Raw genomic sequence first — 20,221 nt, 5'->3', positions numbered from 1 at the left:
TCTCTCTCTCTCTCTCTCTCTCTCTCTGTGTGTGTGTGTGTGTGTGTAAGCACATGGAACTTAGAGGACTTGCAATAATGGGTTCTCTCCTACCAACATATGGGTCCTGAGGACCAAACACAGATCATCAAATTTGGTTGCAAATTCCTTTACTTGCTGAGCCATCTTCATGTCTCTCCCTGATGATTGATTTATTGATTTCCTTCCCTCTTTCCTCCTTCCTTCCTTCCTCCCTCCCTCCCTCTCTCCCTCTCTCTCTCTCTCTTTCTTTCTTTCTTTCTTTCTTTCTTTTTCTCTCTTTCTTTCTTTTGTTCGTTCTTCTTTCTTTTTCTTTTTTTGAAAGGCTAGTTTTTAGGTATACTTTTATGCCCCTTGCATTTTTATATATGTGTGATATTTTACATAATTGAAAAGAAAGTTGTACATGAATAATCAACTGATGTGTATTTTTCTTTTAGGACTCTGCACAGGAGAGTGTTATTACTCGAGATATTCATCGTACATTTCCTGCACATGATTACTTCAAAGACACTGGAGGAGATGGTCAGGAATCTCTTTACAAAATCTGCAAGGTAGGGCTCTGCTCTCACTTTTCTAATGCATTGTCAGAGCTGGTTTTTTTAGGGACCTACCATTAGATTGTTATATTTTGTTTCTGTCTCCATGTTTTATGTGCACTGTATTATCTGTTTACACATACACCACCAGATCCTCCACACTAAGCCTAGAGGTTGACCTTCCTGCTTCCTGTTCTGAAGGAGGCACAGCACAATCCAGTTTGGCTCACCTGCTAGCAGGAAAAGAACAGAAAGTTCTCTTAGATGAGATAATGCAAGAGTTGTCGCCATTTTTTTACGATAGGCAAGAATAAGAACTCATGTAGGCTGCTTGTTGAGTCCTGGAAGTTCCTACATCTTTCTGTGGTTCTCATTTTGAAACCTCTTATCTTCCTCATCATTAGGAGACCTAGAAAAAAAGCTGCTTTGTTGTTTGTAAAGGTTCTGTAGGGGAGAAGAGCCAATAACTTAGTGATCTCTCAGGTGCAGCACAATGGGCGTACATGCTTTTCTCACTGCTGTTCCCATAGAGACTGTCAGTAAGCAGTGCTGACACACACCATCATCCGACTATGCAGAGAAAAAAAGCCAAGTTTGATGACAGTACCTAAATGATGAAGTTAGCCTTTCTGAGGGGTAGCAAAGAGCCAATCGCTATTCTCAAGTATTAACAAATCCGTTTCATTTGGTAGTTACTGGGTTTTGTTTTGAACACTCACAGAAATGCATTTCTAGCCAAAAATAGTTTTAAACTTTAGAAGTGGAAATGGAGGATCTCTCAGTCAAATGCTTCTTGCGTGTCATGGTTTTCCCCTTTTGTTCTTTGCTTTTCTTCCCTTCTCTTGTCTTCTTCCTCTTCCTCCCTCCTTTCCTTCCTTCCATCTATTTTCCTTTCCCTCTTCCCTCTTCTGCTTCTCTTTCTCATTCCCCCCCTTCTCCCTTCCCTTCTCACTTCTCTAGCTCTCTCCCTCTCCTAACTATTTCATATGTTATCTACAGATCAGAGAGAAGGTTGTAGATATGTTTCAGGCATAGGTACCTGTCTACCACAAACAGTGATCTGACATTAATGTTAGCACTGAATTAAAACAATAAAATTAAGTAAGCAAACAAATCTATTTTAACATGTCTTTCTTTTTAATCATATACATATGTATATAATTGAAAATATGGAGGTATACTTATCATTGAAAATCTAATTTAAAAATACCAAATTTTTAAAATTTGAAAATCATCTAGTTTAAAATTGTCAAGAATATAGTACATTCATTATATATTTATAAAAAGGTAAAAGAAATATTGACAGGTTTTCCTACCATTTTGGAAATTCTGTAAGTAAATTATTTGATTCTGGTTCATATAAAACTGTAGAAAATGTTATGAAGTTTCTAAGTTGATTTAGAAGCGTCTGGCTGGTAACATGTGGAGTAGCCGTCCCCTGGCATTTAATGTAAGTGCCAGGCAGGCAGTGGAGCTTCCCTCACTTTTTCCCGGCTGATACTACTTTTTCATATGACTATAACATATGTCTCTATGATTGTTCAGTTATGGCTTATTAGTTGATCCAGTGTAGTAAAAATAGTATTTGCTTCTTTATATTATATTTAAAAGAGAAATTTCTGAAAAATAGATGAATACAAAGATAGAAATTTACTAATGAGCGCTTGTAAAATCTTGCTATCCTTTACTTTGTTGTGATAATAATCCAGCTCTGATCCTTTATAGAATAGTCATTAATACATTTATATATACATTATATAGTCAATTATATAGTTATATAGTATTGTACCACATAGACATACAACCCAACTCCAGGTTCTAAGGATATTATATATTATATTAGCAGATACACATATATGCATATATGTATATATACATACATACATATGAGAAAATACTGTAAAACCTAAAATTTGCTAGAGATCTACTGCATGGACCACTTGGTTTGTGACTGACCTGTTTCTTCTCAATTTCACTGTTATTTAGTAGTCCAGTGTTAGCAAGAAAGTTTAGTTGCTTGTATGAAATAAAATAATTTTGTGTGATTATAGTGTATATATTGTATATAATACAATATTTGCATAACTAGTATTGAAGTAAATATTTTTTCAAGCTACTATTTCTACTTTCCTTGCTTGTTAAAAATGAATTCATTTACTCTGTCAGTGTAAGTTTGCAGGAGGGTTTGTGTGTATGTGTGAAGGTCAGGGACCACTCACAGGAGTTAGATCTCTTCTTCTCCCACGTGAATCCCAGGGACCAAACTCACCTGCAGAGCCTGTTGCTTACCAGGATTTGTTCTTTTGAATCCAATGGATGTCCTAGTCCTTTCATTTTATAACTCTCGCCCCATATCTGTTTGAACTATTCTGTGTAAGCTAAAGACAACTGCATGTAATTTATCTGCTTTAATGTTTTTATTGATAGGATATTGATATTCAGCAGTATGCCTTTGAGTTTTCCCTGGATATATCTTACATAAAATCAACACTAATGATTCTTTGTTCTTAATAAGTTACTTTTTTGTATAATTTGTACATAGAGTCATTTCACTTCACTTTTACAAATTCTTCTTTTTCTTGTCTTATTTAACTTTACACCAACTCTAGTTTAGTGGGATAATGAAGTAGTAATGGTACAAGTCCTTGTCTTGCTTTTGACTTTAGAAGAAAACGACTTACCGCTTAGACTGCTTTATCTTAGACACAGTTGACCTTTTACAAACACACAGTGCTTACCACATATTAGCATCATAGGACTTTCACATTTGCATGGTGTTTGCATACATATTACCTCACTTCTTCGTGATAATTCTCCCTCAGTGGGTATTTTCTACAGATAAAATATGCCCAGCCTTTAAGTTGAACCAACACTACTAGGAATGTATTAATTATTGTAAACTTAGAAACCAACTCCAGCCTCAAGGATATCATAGTCTGACCTTGTCCTTGAGACATTTTCTGTGGCTCTAGTGCACCCAGAACTGGTTTGGATCTTCACAATAGAGGAGCCTGCTAACCATTTGCTGTCAGGTTTTAATGGCCTGTCAATTCCAGTTTCACCTTTTACACCTTTTTCAGAGTAGGGAGAAATTGAAATGGTTCAAAGCTTGTCTGTTGTCATAAGTTTGTTTGGAGAGAGTTGTAATGAGAGTTTAATAGTAGAACTCAGAGATTTCTGCAAATAAAAATGTTTCTTTCTTCCTACCCCTGTCTTACTATTCAATATCATATTTTAAGAATGTCTTTGAAGAGACACTGACTATGCCTTTGAACCTCATAGCTATTTTCTAATTCCATACAATATAAACATGTTTTAGGTTGTGTGACAACTTGGTATGATTTAAACGTTGGACATCAGGAGCAGTAGGTCAGGTTTTGATTCTCCCATAAAGTAATGACATGTCTCAGACTGGGAAATAATAGGATAAAAACTTCAGAAAAACTTTTGGGGGTTAACTCCTCGGTAGACATGTAGCCTCCCAAAATGTTCTTCTATTTCTAATTTGCTGCGATTCTAAAAGCTCTTTAAATTTTATTCTTTTAAATTATGCAGATAAATGCAAAATTTAATAGTTATGCACTATGTCAATTACCAGGTCTCAGCATTGAAGGTACACTCTAGGATGAGGACTTTCCCTAGCTTTCTATGGGCTGTTTGTTTGTAGCACCACATAAAGTTTATGTAAACTGACTTTTAGATATATGCCTCTTTATGAGACCTAAGATCATCAGCCCATCATAATAATCAGTTAAAACATTACTCACAACACTATAGATTGGACTGACTTTGGACATTCAATTTAATTTGTGCATACTGCTTTTTCTCATGTTTTGATTAGCACTAGTGCTTTCTGAAAGGGGAACTACTGCTGGGAATTTAATGAAAGAAATTGAATGTATTGCAGAGATCAATACTCTTGCTCATGTGGGTTAATAATTTGGTACTATAATGTATTGGGAAAAAACAAAAATAAATATATCCTCTATTATATTAAGTACTTCACATCAAAACACTATTGGATTTATTTTAAAAGCTAAAGCATTTAAGGTATTGATTTTGATATTAACAAAACATACAGTTTTGAGATGCAGACAGTACCAATTTTTGAGTAAGATATGGTTATTATTAACATTGTTTTCTAGACTTGGAGAAGGTATTTATGGTTGAGAATGAATTACTTTTCACTGAGTTAATTATATTTTTAATAGAATTTTCTAGCTATTTTACTACTTTTAATTAAATTCTCTTCTTTGGGGTGCCTGAATGAACCTTAATTCAAATGAAAGCATTTATCAAACAGGTGATAATCTACTTTGTGTAGCTTCATGTCTTAAAGTTTTCATTTATATGACAAAGTTCCTAGCAGAACAGAGGAAGATAACATTAATTTTTGTATCAGAGTTTTCAGTTTCTAGTCAGCTGGTTCCATTGCTGTGAATCTGAGATGAGGCAGCACACATGACCAGACACACTTCCAGAGCACAGCAGTGACATGAGGCAGCACACATGACCAGACACACTTACGAGCACAGCAGTGACATGAGGCAGCACACATGACCAGACACACTTCCAGAGCACAGCAGTGACATGAGGCAGGAAGTGGTCAGAGGAAGTAGGATGAAGGACATGTTTCTGGTTGTCTTCTCCTTTTGTAATGCTGTACATCCTAAGGTTTACATGAGAAGTGCTACACATGTAAGCCTGTGGGGAACACTTCGTACTCACACTACAGTACCACATTTGCCCAAGCAACCCCTATGATTCTCATTCTTTAACCAGCCCAATTCAAAGACATGGGAACCCCTTGGTTTGGAAGGAGGTGCTCTTGGATCAAGTGGACCAAAAGAATTTAATTCAGAATATTACTGTACTTGGGTTCATAGGTTGTGCCCAAGCCAGATTCAACCATACATCCTCAACAAGTCAATAAATAGTCAATTAATAATGGCAAGCAGATAAAAGAAAATTATCCTTGTGACTATACTGGGAAAGGGAACACATTAGCAAACCTCCCGAGTCTATCTTGATGGGAAGTGATCTTGGAGTGAAATTGAAGTTCAGATAGATAAGTAAAGGTATGAGGGATAAGACCATCTAACCAGTCCAGGTTAAGGTGTGGTCTTGCTCCCTACTGACCAGATATCCTTGTTTGGGCTTTAGTTTCATCATATAAAGTGGTATGACAGGTTGTTAGGACTGTGTGAAGTCTCTTTCCAGGAGATAAGGTCCCCCCATCTGTGTGGAACCTTTTTCTTCTTCCAGTATGTGAGTACTAAGAAAATCCCTGTATTGGGGGTTGGAGTGGGCATGGCTTCAGTAGTCTGACTGAGAGACACAGTGTCCCTTGAAAGTATCTGTGTTTCTGCCAGGCAAGTTAGAGGTAGTACCTTGGAGGATTCAGGAACCCCTTGGAGAATTAAGCAGCCTTTGAAATTCTGTGCAGATTATCCCTCTTCCTCTTGAGTTCTGGTAAGTGTCTTTGAATTAGGATATTATTTCTGAGGTAGATCTAAATATTGGCTACAGAGGAGTCCTTTGAACCCCTGGGGCTACCTGCTTTGCTAGCACATCTTTAAAAATCACTCTATTAAGTGTTTTCAGTAGACCCTGAGGGACAGCGGTGTATTCTCAAAGTAAATTAACTTTTCTAAGAAAAATTAATTCTTTCAAGCCTTCTTAGTGTTGAGCAACACAAGCCCAACAGTAGATACTCATGAAGCCTTGTGGTTTAGAAAGCACTTCTGAAATCTTAATTGACACCTATCCTATTGTTATCCATAGGGAAATAGAATTTCCAGAAATTCACAAATGAATCCTGTAAGTACTACATGGCCAAGATTAACATTAATTCAGTTTAAAATTTTGTAGTATTAATTTTGATTATATGTTTATGAAAAATACTTATGAAAAAAATGCCCATATGTTAGGGACTATGTCAGGCCCATTTATAAACATCATGCTATGCATGTCATCCAAATACTAGACTAACTTCCTCAGGAATGCCGTATTGGCCCTTATGACACAGACAGCTGATCCCAGAACCCATGTTCTTTATATTCTGAGAGTTTTTCGTAGTATTGGAAGTGAATCTTAGGTTAAACGTCATAAATGAAAGCTGGAAAACTATAAAATAATACTGAAATGCAAAGAGAAAACGCATGTATACAAATTTCTTTTGGGATCTAACAAGGAAAAGGTCATCTCAGTGAAGCTGGAGTTGTGGAGAGAGAACAAGTGATTTGTAGTGCTCTTGAGAGTGCCCTATGACATTTAAGACTTTTTTCTAAGTACATGGTCCTAGAAGAGCTTTTCTTGAAATAGCTGTCTAGTTTCTGTGCAGCTCATATGGAGTCTTTCAACTGAATCGCCTGTTGAGCCATCACATTGCTACTATAGTACAGAAAATGTAGGCTTATGAGGATGACTTCAAAGGGGCAGGGCTGTGAAAGTTCAATGGAGGATTATATGTGGTCATGCTTTAGTAGACAGCGTTGCTGTTTGTTGAGCAAAGTAAGATTTCTTTGTTCCTAAAAGAGAATGGGATTAAAGAAAGTCCTGCAAAGAAAAAGCACATTCATGCTTCCTGTTCAGTTCATTATTTTTCTCTCAATTCAGAACTCTTCCTGAGCTGGGCCAGAATTGTGTAAATGTCCTGGACAGCAAATTTAGAGTGAATTCTGTATGGTACAGAATTGCAGGGTTTGTATCCTGCTTACTAATTGTACACAGTTGCCAGTATCTTTCTAACTCTGCAGCCTCCTCCTTACTCAGACCTCTTCCTGCCTTCTCTCCTAGGAAGAATGAATCTGAATTGCTCTCCTCCTCCTCCTCCCCATCTGTCTGGATCTGAGTAGCCCATCTCTTCTGTGAAAGTTGTCCTACCCACTCTACCCACAGTGATATACAGATTAACCCAAAGCTGGCAATCTTATGCGTTACTTGAACACTCAAGCTAGTGAAGTTAAATTGCCTTAGGGATTTTTTTTTTCAGTGCTAGGAACTAACCTCAGAGTCTTGTTTTTGTTTTTTGTTTTTTGTTTTTTTGGGTTTTTTTGTTTTGTTTTGTTTTGTTTTTTCGAAACTGGGTTTTTCTGGATCGCCCTGGCTGTCCTGGAACTCACTCTGTAGCCCAGGCTGGCCTCGAACTCAGAAATCCGCCTGCCTTCGCCTCCCAAGTGCTGGGATTAAAGGCATGCCCCACCACTGCCCAGCCTTGCCTTAGGGATTTTATTGTGATATTTCATATTCCTTTCTTAGTTTTTAAGAAAAAATAGCTTCTTGAATACATTGGAAGAGGTAGCTGGATAGGCAGTAAGTAGAGTACCACAGCCTGTCATTTTTTTCATATAAAAGGCAAGAAGTTGCTCTGTGAAATGATGCTACTATGCCCATGTATGTCACTGTAGTATTCATGTTGCCATCTCTACATACCCCAAAACATCATGCCATAAAACTCAAATAGACATGATATAATTCTAATGTATGAATGCACCTGCATGTGTTCATGTACATAGAAGTGCACATATATGTGTGTGTACTTATGTGTGTGTGTGTGTGTGTACATTTGTGCACATGCATGCGAAGACTTGACAACCTCTAGTGTCATACTCAGGAATGCTATCCACCTCTTTCAAGACAGTCTCTCATTGAGATCATCAGTTAGGCTAGACTGGTTTCCAACAAGCCTCAGGGATCCTCTTTTGTCTGCCTCCCGGTGCTGGGATTACAAGTGTGCACTGCCATGCCTGAGATTTTTAAACGCATCTAAGGGCTTGAACTCAGATCCTTGTGCTAAAAAATCAAGCCATCTTCCAAGTTCCACAATAAAATTAACCTAAAAGTTTTATCAGTGAGGCCATGTAAAGTAGTATATTCCTGTAATTCTTTTCCTTGGGTGGCTAAGGTAGAAGGATTGAGTTCAAGTGCCTGTTGTACATAATAAATTCCATTCCAGGCTTTCCAAAGCACTTTCTCAAAACACACAAAGTAAAACAAAGCAAAAAATATATATTCTTTAGGCTTAAGATTATTGTAGATGATAATTTGAACATATGTTTCTCTATTGGGGCTGGTCTTTGCAGCAAAATGTTATCTTTGGCATGTTCTATTTCCTTGTTTGTTCACACTTTAGAACTAATCACCTTTTGTCAATAAAGTTAACTTTACATACTTGAGCTGATGAAACAGATTGTGTATTTCATATCCTGTGAGAAGCTTGTCAGCAAAACAAGGCTTACTAGTTAAAAAAGATATTAGGAAAGCAGGGGTTGTTGGGGCATATTGGAAGAGACATTAGGACACACTATAATTCTCCCTTGCATGGAAGAAAAATGGTTTGATGAAATATCTTGATTTCCTATGTGCCTCTAAGAAGAGAAAAATCAAAGGGAGACCTCTAAAATTTGCCTCTGACATCACATTTTCTCTACCAGCTTTCCTAGCATAGTATGAAGTGGCAGTGCACACACTCTCCTAAAAGGGTCCTTAGTTCTTCCAGCTCCTTCCTCTATGAAGCACTTTATATTCTGAAAGGCTTTGCAGCTTCAATTCCTTAAAGGCTGGACTTCTGGTTATTTGTTTGTTTGTGAGAGTGCCTGAGTGCTGTTCTCCTGTAATATATCCTTTATCAAATCAGAGTCTGAGATCATAACCTAAGTGTGGTGAACAATTTCCCATAATCATGTAGCAGCTTACTTTTGTGGGGGTGGTTGGTCTACAGAGTGAGTTCCAGGACAGCCAGAACTACACAGAGAAACCCTGTCTTGAAACCTCACCCCGCCCCCCAAAAAATGTTAAAGATGTGGTAGTCTAGGTTTTTTCTTTATTTTATTTTATTTCATTTTATTTTTGCATTTACTGTTTACAAAGGAATCAGTATAATTTTAAATTATTGCCAAGGGCTTCTTTTAAAATCTGTTATATAAAAAGAAGCCTACATCTAGGAATTGTGCCAGCTATGTTAGATAAGCAGTTGCATTGTTAGTGAATATTTGTGAGTACATCTAGCTTAGTTCAGAGCATTTCATATCACTGAGCCTATGTTAGAGTTTATGTTCATGCTCTTCTTCTTACCAGCACATAGGACAAACCTAACCTTTTTAGCTAACTTTTTATTACATTTGATAAATAAAATATTGTGGAATTTGTATATAATGCTCATATGTTTACTTATACATATACATATATTACTTAATAGTCTCAAACTTACAGGGAAGTTTCATGGTCAGAACTTTGTTTCACTAATTATTTTGAGTGTGATTTATTAACATGATACCTCTTTGCCCCCAAGTACCTTTCTTAGAAGCAAGGACATTGTCCCACATAATCATAACCCAACTCCTAGTCGATCACATAGCACTGAAGCATTGCAGCTATTGAGCAGTAGATATGTCACCCATGTTTACTGATGGTCAGGTTAGTGGTTGTGGTGTATAGAAAAGAATTAGAGTTTAAATCACATGTTTTATTTAATTCTCACCGATTCTTGGATTTCATCAGGTCTAGATCACTGTTTCCTTAACTCTCTTGGTGTTACAATTTTTAAAGATTATAGGCCAGATGCTTTTTGATCCTCTTCTGATGTACTCTCATGTTATGTTTGAGTTATACATCTTTGACAACAATCATACAGAAGAGATCATTTGTACCTATTTCTTCTTTTTAAGTCCTATATACTTTCACTTTTCCCATTTTTGGGTGATCTTCACTTTGGTTATATTAATAAGGCTTTGTCTACCAGGCTTATCCACTATGAAGTGTTAATTCCTCATAGTTAATAGATATTTTTTGGCTATATACTTTTACCATTTTTAATTATATTTTTGATACATCCACTCATTTATTTATTTATTGTCAGAGCCATGTGTGCTTAAGGATTATTTCTTTCAAAATAATATTTTTGTTAATTCTTTAATAATTCTATACATGTATTCAATATATTTCATTCATATCTTCTTTCTATCGTTCTCTCTGACTCTTCTAAGACCTGCCTGTACTCCACCCTTCCCAACTTTTGTTCAACTCATCCCTTTTTAAAATAACTCACCAATTTATTGGGGTCCTTTTGCTAGGGATCCAATTGAATAGGATCCTTATGTATTCTTTCTGTTATATTTTATGTTCTGTCACTACTGTTACTCATTTTGATGCTCAGATTACCTCTAAATCAGCCAGTGAGATAGCTTCAAGCAAGCTTCTGTATTCCTTTGGCAAACTTTCTAACTTTGTGAGCATGGCCTTCCATTATTGCTCAGAAATATGTTCTATGTTTATTTCTTATTTCTTTGCTTAGCTTAAGCTTAACCAATTTTCCAAAAGACTCTGTTCCTTTAATCAAAATGTTAAGAAACCAAGATTTGGCTATGAAGAGTGATGTGTTGTTGGGTGTCATTGCTTGAAAGCCTTCTCAATGGACAAAACTAGGGGGTGCACGTATGTACACATAGATGAGTGTACAGTGGACTTGTAAGCATGCCTTTTAGCATGGATTTTCTTTATTATTGAAAGAACTCAAAGACCAAAATTTAGTACAATTCAGTAGATTTCCGTATAATCTCAGCTATTCAATTTGAAACAGATTCATCAGCCAAAAAAAAAAAAAAGCGTATCCTCATTAGATATCACTTCCCATCACCTCTGGCAGACTTTAATGTGTCTCTACTCACTTGCCTCGTGGTGTTCTTTGTAGTAGGCTGTCTGACGGGGATCTTTGGTGAACTAACCACATCAGTCTTCTACCAGATCTGGCCACTGAGATCTCTCCTTGCTTTTTGGCTGATTGAACTGAGCGTTTCTTCAGTTCTTGGATCTAGTCATTCTGTCATCCTTTGCCAAGAGACAGGTGAGGCGCGTTTGAGATTATCTTCCCTTTACTCAACCCACCAGTGGCAAACTCTGTCAGGCCTTCACTCCCTGTTAATGTAGAGTGTCAAATATTGCATATGTGAGAGTTTTGGAGCTTTTCTGGCCTTGTTCGTGCATGTGAGAAACCTTAAGTTTGTACGGTGCATTACAGGAGTTCAGAGCCCTCTGGGGCATTCTAACCTTTATGGATCTCATTCCCATACATTCCTTTAATAAGAGCTTTGTGGTTGGTATGTACTTTGCCTCATTTTTATCCATTACCCCCAATAGTCAAAGCTTCAGGGAGAAGGCTTCTTTCATTGGGTGAGCCTTTTACCTAGAGTATTGCTGGGAACCAGAAGACAAAATCTGACCCTCTCTGATGGGGCTCTGGGAACAACTGTGTAGGAGCTCTCATCTAGCTTTGTACCTGGACAGCTGGTTGTCTCTCCACATGTAGGTTGTTAGTTTTCAGAGTTATTCAAGGGTTAAGGTACTACCCTTTGCAGGCAATTCAAAATTCAGTTGCTTTTCTGAAATAGTTATTTCCCATGCTTCTGTAAGCCTTCACTAACTTTTCAGACTTCTGAAAGTGTCGATTAGATAGTTTTCTCCTGCTAGGGAAGAGTAAACTTGGAGTTCCTTGTTCTGCCTTCCAAAACCTGCCATGGCTGTGCTTGGTTCTAAATCCATCTGTGTGTGTTAGAAAGCTGCAGACTCACAGGAGCATTGTAGATCCAATTCCTCCCCCTCTGCACAGCAGGCTGCACATACCTGCTTTCCCAGCTCCACAGAGTCAGTCCATCAAGAAATCACTTACTAGCTATTTCTCACCAGCTTTATTCTTGTTTCCCTGGTTTACATTAACATCATCTCTTCTGCTTGCAGTAGCTTTTTATTTTACTCAGTGTAAAACCAAAAAGACCTTTCAGAGGTTTATCAGGCTGTAAAGTCACATCTGAATATTCTTTCAACCATTCTGGACTGGCCACATGTTCAGACAAGCTCATACCCAGAGCCTTTCTGTTAAGCTGTCTTTCCCTTTACCAAGAACACCACCCACAAGAATTACACAGCTGACTCTTTAGCCTACCTCCGTTCTCTGCTCAAGGTTACTTCTTCATGACCGGTATGACAAACTTAAGTAGTATAGCCACTATTAACAATTGAATCTCTTCTGTGTTCCCTTAGTAAGTCAAAGACTACATTCATAAAGTCTCACCAACATGACTCCTTAAACATTAGCTGAACAAGAAAAACAGCAATAACCATACCAAAGCGGACAGAGGAAAGCCCATGAGTCTCAACCCTACATGGAACTACAGGCAACTAAGGAAGGGATGGTGAGAGTTGAAGGCAACAACTATCTCACAGATTGGTTATCTAATACCAGTAACAAGGTTGACCCTGAAAAAAAATACAAGCAGTATATAGACTGATCGGGTTATATTTAGGAATATACATACACATATCCTTATAGCAACAATTAATGAGAAGAGGCCATGAATTCAAGGGGAAATGGAAAGAAGGTGAAATGATATAGTTATAATTCAAAAATAAAAAAAATCTAAAAAAATTGTCTCTTTTTAGTCCATTTCTCTTTTATTTTTCACTATTATATGTACTACTTTCAACATTATATAAATTATCTAGTATGACTGTTGTCATCTTTTTGTGCTAAGAAACTAAGCTTCACTAGAGCAGTTGATTTGTCCATTTTGCTCACTGTCTCTACTGGTCTTCCATATTTTGCCTCAGTGCAAAGGAAGTTAAGTAATCCTGGTAAACGGTAGAGCTAGAACCTGACATGCTTTGCATTCAGAGCCAATAATGGAAAACTTCTAAATAAACTTTGGAGCCAGAGTCTGAGAAGATTGTACTAGCAAATTTCTGTTCTAGGTACCAGAGTGATGGAGGCTACTTTGAGGTTGTCATAACTTTATTGTTTTTATTGGAAAACACATGGTGAATTTCAAATAAAAAATCATAATTAAACTTTTATAAAGTGATAAGTTCATTGTAGACTGATTGTTCTGAGTATTGAGTGAATATGGAAACATAATTAATTGATAATGATTCTAAAATCTTGAGGGGAACACTATGAGGAATATTAGGTACTGAAAATTTTTAATTAGAATATTCATGTAGAAACAAATTTCAAGTGTGACACTGTAGACTGGGAATAGACTTATGCTAATGTTTGTTGTACATGGGTTTCTTAGTATTTCCATTTTCCTAAAACTAATGGTTAATGATTATGATCAATAACAGTTTTGCTTTTATTTAAAAACTCTTTGTATTTACTTTTTGTAGGCTAGTGGCTCAGATAAGCTATTTCAATTTAATTTTGAATATGTTTTTCTACATATAAAGATATAAAGATATAAAGATATATCTGTATAAGATATGTACACATACATACTCATACATACATACACAATCAATCATTTTTATAGGTTCTATACTTATAGATGCATCTCACGTAATAAAATTTACTTGTAACCTCCAAATCAGTACTCATACAACATTGCATTTTGTTGATATTGTTTGTTCATTTGTTCCAAGCATTCATAGAGGATTTTGAGTTGTTTGATGCTTAGCTCTCACTATAAACAAGCATCACACTATATTTATTGCTATAGGTTTTCTTTTCTCTTGGTGATTTTGGTGAGTACCAGGGCTCCCAAGTGCAGCATTGAAGTACTGGCTAATGCTGCTAGCTCCTAAGAGGTTGTGATATGCCTGTGTTGTATATATTCCTCATTGATGCGTGAGTTTGTTCAATAGTAAAGAGTCCACAGTATGTGTTAAATCTGTTGCCTTAAGAGGAATCACAGTTACAACCTAGTTATGCTGTGATTGATTGCTGAAAATGTTGTGGTCAAAGACATCCTAAAGAAAATAATTCAGAATTGTAAGGTCTAATGTCCTGACAACTTCATAGAACATAGGTGCGGTGAAGACCATGAAATGACTGTGTGTGTGTGTGTGTGTGTGTGTGTGTGTGTGTGTGCATTTAAACTCCAGTGAAAACTACTTTATATCTTTTATATACTTGTATTCTGGAAGTGATACCCAAGTTAAAATACAAACTATTGAATGGTTACTAATGAGTACTTTTTAAATATTTAAATTAACATTTAAAATTATGAAACATCAAGCATGTTTAATTTGTATTTGTGATTTAAAAATAAGTAATTTGGAAGCTGGGCGGTGGTGGCACACGCCTTTAATCCCAGCACTTGGGAGGCAGAGGCAGGTGGATTTCTGAGTTTGAGGCCAGCCTGGTCTACAGAGTGAGCTCCAGGACAGCCAAAGCTACACAGACAAACCCTGTCTCGAAAAACCAAAAAAAAAAAAAAAAAAAAAAAAAAAAAAAAAAAGTAATTTGGTTTTTTTTTTCTTTTTTTTCCTTTTTCTTTCAAGACGGGGTTTCTCTGTTTAGTTCTGGCTGTCCTAGAACTCTGTAGGCCAAGCTGGCCTCCAACTCAGAAATCCGCCTGCCTTTGCCTCCCAAGTGCTGGGATTAAAGGCGTGCGCCACCACCACCTAGCATAAGTGATATTTTATACTTAAAAATTAGCAGAAATATTGCCACTTTTCACTAACCCCATTCCTTCTTTGGGCTAAGTCTTCCCTACACAAGTGAACCACACTGGATTTTTATTATTATTATTCCTCTACATTTCCTAGCTGTAGTCAAATATGTGATTAGTTTTTTGAGTATCCTTTTAGTTCATATCAAAGATAAAAATTTGTGCTTGAGAGTTAAGTTTTATTAGCATCTCCTGAATTGGGCTATGCAGGTCAACACATCTTCAGACCTAGAGATCTACAAAGCAAATACAGATAACAGCAAAGAGCCTATGCCCTGGAGCTAGACACTTAATTGAGTTGTGTCTTTCATACTTCCTTTCTTTGTGATTTAAAGCATCCAAGAAAATAGTTTTATTTTTATATAAGCCAAGAAAGGAACATTTCAATTTTTAATTTTCAACTGTTTATAGATACCTTCTTGGTGTCCCCTTATCTCATTAGGATGAAAGTATTTTAATAAAATGGTATGTTATAGGCTTGTTTTCATTGTCAGGCCAAGGGACTTAGGGACTTAACATTGAAGGGACAAAGAGCCAGTCTCTTATTTTTTGCTTGTGATCTTTCTCTCTTAATATGATAAAATGCTATAACCTTCTAAATAAAATTTTATATCTTAGCTAGACAATGGGGCACACACCTTTAATCCCAGCACTCAAGAGGCAGAGGCAGATGGGTCCTTGAGTTCAAGGCCAGCCTGATCTAAAGAGCGACTTCCAGTACAGCCAGAGATATACAGAGAAACCCTGTCTCAAAAAACAAAACAAAAAAACACCGAGTTTTAAAGTATAATCTTACTAATATACTTCTAAATAATACAACCAAAATGTTAGGCACAAAATTAGGCTACTTTATTACTTTAGATACTCACATGAATTGGGTGCCTCTACTACTTACCCGCCTACTTAGGAAACTTTGGAATGTACAAGTCATGTTTTAATAATTTTGCAGACAAAAAAATAATTTTGCAGATCTAACAAGGATATGTAGTTATCGTAGGAATGGGTCTTTGTGGTAATATGGTAAATAGTGACTTTACTGTGCTTTTTGAAAGGATGGCTCCCTCCTAAAGCCCCTTTGCTCTTCTTTCCCTTATTCTCTCGTTTTGTTCCTCTCCCTCCACATTGGGATTGGCCCTAGGGCCTTGGTTCATGCAAGGCAGACATTCTATCATTAAATGTTTGTTGACATCTGAAAGTTTGGACATATGATGTCAAATAATAACAGTGTCTTATACTTCTTTACTAGTTAAGTTTGTACAAAACAGAATGGATAAATTGATTTTTATTTTATTTTAAAACCAAACAACAAGAAAGTGACCATCTTTACCCCGCTCTTCTTCATCTATTAATGAAAAGTTTGCCACATTGATCCCATTTTTTGAGCCTTTTCTTTGTAATATAGCTTCATTTTTTCTCTCTGAGGCTCTGTGAATCCAGATACAAGAGTAAATCTAACATTATTTATCTATATGAGATTCTTTTAAAAATTACAAGTATATTGTAGAATATATCTCAATTAATGTCTGATGGAGATTTTAGATTATAGAGGCACAAGGAACATTCTGGAGGGTTGATAGTTTCAGTGTTCTATAATGATAGCAGTGCATAGTGCCCTAGTTCAAACATTCTCAAGATCAAATGTATGTATATGCTTACCTGACTGTATTATACACAGAAAAATGGTTACAAGACTAGGCAATAGGTCAGTGCAGAATGATTGCCTAGGCATGTAGCAGGACCTTACTACTGGAAAAAAGGACAAAAACTGTTTAATAACCATTGCTCTAGGCATGAAGTCTTCATATACACAGTGAGTTGTAGTAAGCAATTGAGTGGAAATCCTCTTAAATACACCATCTGCATGGGATTGGTACCTGCCTAGTTCTGGCATTCTTGGCTTTTATAAATATGGCAGCACCTAAACTTTTTTCTTCTGTTTCAGGAAACAGTAAGTAAAACATGACCCACAAAGCCTGTTTTCATACTTCCCTTGCCTTAAGAATTTCATTTAAACTTTGACAGATAACATGATTATCCCTCAAGATCTAAAATGTTAGCTATCTGGATTTTCACAGAATGTCTTTTTAATCAGCACACTCTCTTTGCTGACTCAGCCTCCTAACAACTACTATATAGTGTCTTAATGTGCTTAAACTACGAGTTAGAAATTGTTAAGCAAACAACTTTATTTCTTTTCCTCTGAAGACAAACAGGCTTATGTCAAACTAAATGGTACATTTGTTCAGGGAGTGCTGTATTTCCTATGAGTGGACTCTTGGCCAGTTTTCACTTGGTTAAAATGAAGGGAATGGTATGGAACAGCCAAAGAGCCTGCAGTCGTGGGTGTATGTTCTCAGCATGATGTACCTTTGGACATCCTGTAAAATATGCAGGGCAATTTTAAATGCCTCTGCCTTGTCCAGCAATATACATAACTAGAGCCATTTTTACTCAGCAGCATTTAGAAGATGTGAGAGTCATTTGAAGGCCTTACAGCAGGCATATACAACCTTTTAACATTGCAAAGCAATGCCATCTGTAAGCTCACATTCTATAAACTCACACATGCAAAAAAAAATCACTAATTATTTATAGTTTTGTGCTGGGTCGTAGTATAGTGGCCTTGGCAACAGTCGACAGGCTGGATTCCTGGTTAGAGGGTTTAGTTGTTCATGGATTTTGTTTATTTGAATGATGAATTCATACTAGGGTTTTGAGAAGCTTTGAGTTTTTTCTGTTGTAGTGCCCTGGAACTCATAGCAGCCATGCAATCCCCCACCATTTACCCAGGGTCCCCATAGTTCATGTACCTTGACTAAATTAATAATTTTGGTATCTGAGTGTCTGTTTATTTCATATCCTGAGGATGAGCCTGCGACACTGGAACATGTAGGGCTACTTTGGAAAAGGTATATTAGAGGAGTTCCGCTACACGGGTGGCATATGGACTCAAATGGAAAAATCAGTGCAAATGTGACAGAAAGGTCAGAGATAAGGCAAGCAGCGCCTGATGGGAGCCAACATGTAAGTTAAACTTATGAGTCTTCTTAATATGACTTTGTCATTATCTTTCTTTAGGCCTACTCTGTGTTCGATGAAGACATTGGGTACTGTCAGGGACAGTCTTTTCTTGCTGCTGTACTACTGTTGCATGTAAGTAACTTTCCACGTTCTAAATAGCATAATGGTACGGAGTTTATCTTCTATGGGGTTTTGATATTCCTGCTAATTTCCCACTTTAGGAAGCTTACACATAGCATATCTCTTTAAATTATACCTTGGGTGATAAATTAAAGCATCTGTTTCCAAGACAGGACAGTCTGTCTGTCTTGTCTGTCTATCACCTTCCTTCCTTTATTTCTTTTTTATTAGGGTGCTATAATTTTTCATTAATTAATTAATTTACTTTACAGCCCAATATCCAGCCCCCCTCTCTTCCAAGTCCCCTCTAGCTCCTCTCCCATTCTCTCCTTCTCTAAGAAGGGGAGTTCGCCCTGGATATCACCCCACCCTGGCACACCAAGTATCTGCAGGGCTAGATTCATTCTCTTCCACTGAGGCCAGACAAGGCAGCCCAGTTAGGGGAATGGGATCCACAGACAGGAAACAGATTCGAGGACAGCCCCCACTCCAGTTGTTGGTGGACCCATATGAAGACCAAGCCACACCTTTGCTACATATGCTTGTGGGGTCCTAGGTCTAGCCCATGCTTGCTCTTTGGTTGGTAGTTCAGTCTCTGGGAGCCCCCAAGGGTCTAGGTTAGTTGACTCTGTTGGTCTTCCTATTGAGTTCCTATCCTCTTTGGGTTCCTCAGTCCTTCCCCCAACTCTTCCACAAGACTCCCCAAGCTCCGTTTAAGGTTTGGCTGTGGGTCTCTACATCTGTTTCCATTGATTTTTGGGTGGAGCCTCTCAGTGGACAATTATTCTGGGTTCCTGTCTGCAAGCATAACAGAGTATCATTAATAGTGCCAGGGATTGGTTTTTGCCCATGGCATGAGTTTCAATTTGGGTCAGAGATTGTGGGCCAAAGACAGTTTTTCAATTAGTTAATTATCTAGAAGCAAATAAATTGCTTTTTTTGGAGTTAATTTTAGCTTAACTATCTTGAATAAAAATATCAGCATAAGCACAGACATCAGAACTCAGACCACTGTGAAATGTTATACTGTAAGAAGGAAACCTGCTAGACTTCCTCTGATTTATTTTTACACACTTCAGTCACTTTCATTTAGCATCAGTTGCCAGGTTCTGGACTTTGAAGTGGGATTACACTTGTAGTTTGTGTCTAGGATGGGGTACAAGTAATACAAACTTATTTTTATTCTCCTTTCTGTGTCTTCATTGATTTTTCTGATGAGAGAAACAATACATGCTCACTAGAGAGCTTGGTGTGCTCATCAAAGTGAAGCACTGGGCAAGATAGTCCACAGGAGACTTGCCTAGCCCAGTTCTGACAGAACTGTTACAAAAACTTTCTGGAGCAGGTAGCTATTTTGCCAAGAAATAATAATTAAAGTTAAAGAATTGTAGACAAAATGAATGAGATCAAATGTATGAAAACAAATTGGTACTTTATTTAGAGAGAAACCACATGAAATCACACTTGACTACATGTGGGGTAAAAATGATAAGAAAGTGAGGGGCCACATGATAAGGACTACATACTCATTAAGGTGACTTCCTTCCAACACAAATGAGAAGCCACTGGGCAAGGGTAGCCATTCATATTGTTGTGTTTGATTTTGCTTAGAGGGTAAAGCTGATGAGAACAAACAGCCATGGGGAGACTAGCTAGATTCCATGGCATATGTTGGGACTGTGAAAAGGGAGAAAGTAGGAAACGTTTTGAAGGAAAAGTGAAACGCCCAGTACTCTAGCTTGGTGCTTGGCAGCTGTGGTACTTTTAGCTAAAAGAATTATATTCATTTAGAGTTAATGGAGGAAGTTGGGATTAATGATTAATTTTGTTTTAAAATATTTGAATGGCCGGGCAGTGGTGGTGCACGCCTTTAATCCCAGCACTTGGGAGGCAGAGCCAGGCAGATTTCTGAATTCGAGGCCAGCCTGGTCTACAGAGTGAGTTCCAGGACAGCCAGGGCTATACAGAGAAACCCTGTCTTGAAAAACAATAACAGAAAAAAAAAGAAAGAAAGAAAAAAGAAAGATTTAGCCCTTGCTAAATCTGACTGGAGCCTGTCCTTCCTGTGATCCTGGTTGTGTC

General features: G+C 37.2%; 1 protein-coding gene across 7 annotated transcripts in view; it reads left to right on the top strand.

The window, feature by feature from the left end:
- Rabgap1l (RAB GTPase activating protein 1 like) overlaps nucleotides 1-20,221 on the top strand; it is a 723,114-nt gene that overhangs the window by 483,901 nt on the left and 218,992 nt on the right. For all 7 annotated transcript variants that reach the window (XM_031386689.1, XM_031386695.1, XM_031386710.1 and 4 more), the window contains exons 14-15: nucleotides 459-572; nucleotides 18,077-18,151. In XM_031386689.1, the coding sequence (XP_031242549.1) occupies nucleotides 459-572; nucleotides 18,077-18,151 (189 nt within the window). The remainder of the gene's footprint in view (nucleotides 1-458; nucleotides 573-18,076; nucleotides 18,152-20,221) is intronic.

The sequence above is a fragment of the Mastomys coucha genome, unplaced genomic scaffold, assembly GCF_008632895.1.
Source record: "Mastomys coucha isolate ucsf_1 unplaced genomic scaffold, UCSF_Mcou_1 pScaffold1, whole genome shotgun sequence".
Taxonomy (NCBI): Eukaryota; Metazoa; Chordata; class Mammalia; order Rodentia; family Muridae; genus Mastomys; species Mastomys coucha.
The sequence above is the reverse complement of the archived record's forward strand: the minus strand, read 5'-3'. Positions and strand labels throughout refer to the sequence as shown.